Source organism: Vitis vinifera, chromosome 7 (assembly GCF_030704535.1).
Source record: "Vitis vinifera cultivar Pinot Noir 40024 chromosome 7, ASM3070453v1".
In the NCBI taxonomy this organism is placed as follows: domain Eukaryota; kingdom Viridiplantae; phylum Streptophyta; class Magnoliopsida; order Vitales; family Vitaceae; genus Vitis; species Vitis vinifera.
Genome location: NC_081811.1, coordinates 14,281,643 through 14,286,298, shown reverse-complemented (window position 1 = coordinate 14,286,298; position 4,656 = coordinate 14,281,643). Strand labels below are relative to the sequence as shown.

Sequence of the window (4,656 nt, the reverse complement as noted above, 5' to 3'; positions counted from 1 at the left end):
TTTTTTTTTTCATTTCAAGGTTAGCTTAAGAAATAAAACACAAACTTTGGTTAAGCGAGGTTTTGTTTCAAGCTAACTAAAAAGAAAGTAATGGAAATTACTTATGAAGAAAAACATTCCTTGGAGGTTTGGGTTCACAGGGGAGGTTCCTCATGCAAAAACAGAGCTCCGGTCATTTGGTTCATTTCCTCGCATTAGAGAATTAACATATAGTCAATTCTCTAACCGGTGTTGTACAGATGTATCCTTCAAATGGATTTCAACTCTAATTCCCTCTCACTGATGCAACTTGCAATGGCTCATGCCTCTCACCTAGCATTTGCCATTCAAGGTGATCTTTAACTTTGGACTTCCCTTCTCAAGCTCGCAAAAGATAACTAATGGATGTCTCCTTGGAGTCCAAAAGCTTACCAAGTGTTGGCAATTCTAGAAAATCTTACCTTCAAGTCACTTCCCAAAAGCTCGCAAGAGGTAAACTAGTGCATCTCCATGGACGGAGATCACTTGCCTTACCAAGTGTTAGCTCAAGTGAATTGAAGGTGTTTTAAGTTAACTAAAAAAAACTAGAAATCATTAAAGGATCACACTTTCTCTTCATTAATGGCTGAAACCACAAAGCTATAAATTTTTGCACTTGGAACCTTTCCCGGCAACCTTAGCTCCAAGGAACTAAAAGTCTAACCACTCATTCTCTGAGGAAACTTCCTCAGAGCTTGTTTGGCTAGTAAGAAAAATTAAATGAATATAAACAATCAAAACAAGTAGGTAAGGTAGAGCAAAGGCTCTGTATTTTACTTCCTTTCAAAACTGTACAAAAAGATTGATGCGTCTCAGAACAAACTCCCCCTTTAAATATGGGTTTATTTACCCTTTGTTTTTACTTAAAGACTAAGGAATCCTATGATAGGTGGGTTATAAGGAGACTTTGGGGATTTGGACATCAAATATCTAAAGAAAAATATCTCAAAATGTCGGTCGCACATATCGGGAAGCTTCAGGAGAACACCGCGGCACTGTGCAAAATGGCTGCGAAACTCTCCGGGTAAGCGCTATCAGAGGATCCGGATATGTCTGACCGGGGAAGTTGAAACGCCCTCTTCTCCCATCCGGCGTCAGGCGCCGGATGTGAAATATCTAAAGAAGGTGGAACGTCGCAAGGGGGACCGTCTGCGTGTGCAAGGTGTAAGGACCCTTCCCCCTGACGACACGAAGCGCGCTTCGCTATCCGGAGCAACTCCATCCGGATTCCCCAAGAGGACACGTGGCGCACTCCCCTATCTGGACTCCCTCAGGGAGAAGCACACGACACTCGCAATCATCACACCCCGGACGATAACATATCCTATCCGGATATGTTGTCCGGATCATTGACTAAAGTGCACAAGCCTTGCTACGTCATTCCGATAGCCTGCCACAGCCCACGTTCCGCCGCCCTCCGATGGTGTGTCCGAACGCCCTGTCCGGACATCTTTTGCAGGGAAGACTGAACCAGAACTCAATCTGGGTTGAAAGCGTGCATCCACTTGGCAGCTACATGGATCACTGGGACGCAAGGCATCAACACAAGGGAGAGAGAGCCACGTGGCATTTTTTTAGGGAGGATCCCATAGTCCTTGCATTCCGGATTTACTTATAGCAAAGGACTTCAAAGCTTCTGTTCTTCATGTTTCTGAGCTTTCCATTGCTTTTCCATGGATTCCAAAGAACTCTCCTCAATCTCGGATTGCTTTGGTGATCAAAAAGCTATCAAAACACCAAAACTTAACACAATTTGATTAGAATTGATTGCAATGGTCCTTAATATGTTAATTGGGTTAAAAGGTGATAACTACTACTCAAAAGTGTTTAAAAGAGTTAATTACAAGCTATGAAATAACACTTTTTGAGTAGTAATCACATATGTAGGGCCCTCACCAAAGCCCAATTGATCTTGCATGAATTAGTCTCACAAATTCCATTGTTTTAGAATTATGAAAAAACATCATTCTTGCTTATGTAAAATCGAGAGAAACAAAAGATTATTTGAAAACCCGAATGGAATTAAAACTGTTAGAGAGAAAACTGGATTTTTGAAATTTATTTGAAAATTGGAGTCTCCAAGATTATTTGAAAATTGGAGTCTTGGGAATTAAATTTACGAATTGGAATTTTGGAAATTAAATTTGAAAGAAATTGGAATTTTTAAAATTATTTGAGAATTAGAGTTTTGAAAATTAAATTAAGGAATTGGAACTTTGGAAGTTAAATTTGAAAGAAATTAACAAATTATTTGACAATTGGAGTTTTGAAAATTAAATCACTAAAATTGAAAACTTGGAAATTATTTAAAAATGGAAGTTTTGAGAATTTGAATTTTGAAGAATTATTTGATGATGGAAAATTTAAAAATAAATAAAATAAAATAATAATAATAAAGGAATTAATAATGATTAAATAAATAAATGTGAAAATTGGAAATCAGAACTTTAATGAATTACTTAAAGATGGAATTTTAAAAATAAATAAATAAATAAAATAATAATGATTAAATAAATAAATGTGAAAATTAGAATTTTGGAGTTTGGAAATCAGAATTTTGAAGAATTATTTAAAGATGAAGTTTTAAAAATAAATGAATAAATAAATAAATAAATAAAATAAAAATAATGAAAATAATAATGATAAAATAAATACATGTGAAAATTGGAATTTTGAAAATTAGAAATTAAATTTGGAAATCAGAATTTTAAAGAATTATTTAAAGATGGAATTTTAAAAATAAATAAATAAAATAATAATGATTAAATAAATAATTGTGAAAAATGGAATTTTGGAAATTAGAAATTAAATTTGGAAATCAGAATTTTGAAGAATTATTTACAGATGGAATTTTAAAAACATAACGAAAATAATAATGATTAAATAAATAATGTGAAAAATGGAATTTTGGAAATTGAAAATTAAATTTGAAAATCAAAATTTTGATGAATTATTTAAAGATGGAATTTAAAAATAAATAAATAAATAAAATAATAACGAAAATAATAATGATTCAATAAGTGAATGTGAAAATTGGAATTTTGGAGTTTGGAAATCAGAATTTTGAAGAATTATTTAAAGATGGAATTTTAAAAATAAATAAATAAATAAAATAATAGCGAAAATAATAATGATTAAATAAATAATGTGAAAAATGGAATTTTGGAAATTGGAAATTAGATTTGGATATAAGAATTTTGATGAATTATTTGGGAAATGAATTTATCGAAAATTAGATTGGAAAGAAATTGGAGTTTCTAAAATTCATTTGAATGTGGCATTTTAAAAAATTAAAATTGGAATGTTGGGATTTTCGGAAAATTAAATTTAAAAATTTGAATCTTGGAAAATTAAATTTAAAATTAGAACCTTAGAAAATTATTTCAATGATTAAATTTAAAAAAAGATTGGAGTTTCAAAAAATTGAATTTTAAGAATTAAAGTGTTGTGGACTGAATTTAGAATCAAATTTTAGAGATTATTTCGAAAATGGTATTTTTTTAAAATAAATAAATAAATAAACAAACAAATAAATGAATAGATAAATAAATTTATAACTTTGGAATCTTAGGGGAGTTTTAAGGGTTATTTGAGAACATAGGGAAAAAGAGAATAAATAACATAAATAGGGAAGTAGAACCTTTTAACATCAAGAGTTTTTTTTTTGTTTTTTTTTATTTTAAATATGACCATGTGGTTGTTGCAAGTGTACTAGAGACTACCTTGAATTCCAAGCAATGATGAGATTTGGGTTTGATGGAGAAGGTGTTGGACATGTAACTAGCCATGCTGGAGTTTCTAAGTGTCTGGGCCTCCATGATCCTCTCCACATTTGCAAGTGTACTTCTTTTTCCCATCCTCACTCTCATCAAATTTCAGTCCCTCATTGGTTGTAGGGACAAGCTTCTTCCCCTCAAACTCTTTTAGTTGCCCCATTGCATACTCATCAATGGTGTCAACCATGAACAAAAATCCATAACCTATCTTCTTCAGCTTTTCAAGAAATTGAGAACTCTCAACAGCTTTCTTGTTTTCTCCTGTGATATAATCCCTAAGACTGGTCAGCTCATCTCCGCTCTTAGTAGAGTGGTAGCAAAGCCATTCAGCAAGCTTACCTCTGTCCTAGGAATCCTTGACCTGTTTACACTTTCTGGTTGTTTTTAAAGCATCTTTCTTAGATGTTTTGAACCTATTTCCATGAACAAGGTGCTTATCCTCATTCACCTCCGTAGCTCCATCAATTTCATTCACTTTGGGAACCATCCCTCTATTAATCTCTCCCCATAGTTGGATGGCTGCAAGCGTGTAGGGAATAGTTAGAAAGAAATTTCATGGGGACCAACTTCTTCACTGGCTTATCCAAATGTCTCGTAGCCAATCTCTAACATTCTCAGCTGGGTGATACACACAATGTTATGCACCTGGGATATCCACAAAAAACAGAGGAGGGTAACCAAGAAAGCAGAGCATGGAGAACATAAACAAAAATGAACTAGTGAAAGCCACATTTCACGTTTTATTCAAAGGGGTTCAGATTGGTGGGAGGAAGGCAATCAAATTGAAACAGGAAAAAGATAACTAAATCTCCAAACAAGGCCAAGTGAAATAGAGCCTCATTGGGTTCAAATAATACTATAA

The 4,656-nt window shown here is 33.2% G+C and overlaps 1 protein-coding gene across 1 annotated transcript; it reads right to left on the bottom strand.

Annotated features, from left to right (window-relative positions):
- Window positions 1–3,816: 3,816 nt before the first annotated feature.
- On the bottom strand, window positions 3,817–4,281 carry LOC132254012 (heat shock protein 81-1-like). Its single transcript, XM_059737700.1, has 2 exons — window positions 4,208–4,281; window positions 3,817–4,135 (listed from the first exon to the last, which is right to left on the bottom strand). Exons 1-2 carry the CDS (start codon window positions 4,279–4,281, stop codon window positions 3,817–3,819), a joined length of 393 nt encoding a protein of 130 aa, XP_059593683.1.
- Between the last annotated feature and the right edge of the window lie 375 nt (window positions 4,282–4,656).

Bases quoted from the DNA above. Each gene is read 5' to 3' on its own strand.
- LOC132254012 (XM_059737700.1), bottom strand. From the start codon at position 4,281: ATGGTTCCCAAAGTGAATGAAATTGATGGAGCTACGGAGGTGAATGAG. The intron at 4,136-4,207 runs GTTCAAAACATC...TTCCTAGGACAG, and splicing joins CACCTTGTTCATGGAAATAG to AGGTAAGCTTGCTGAATGGC.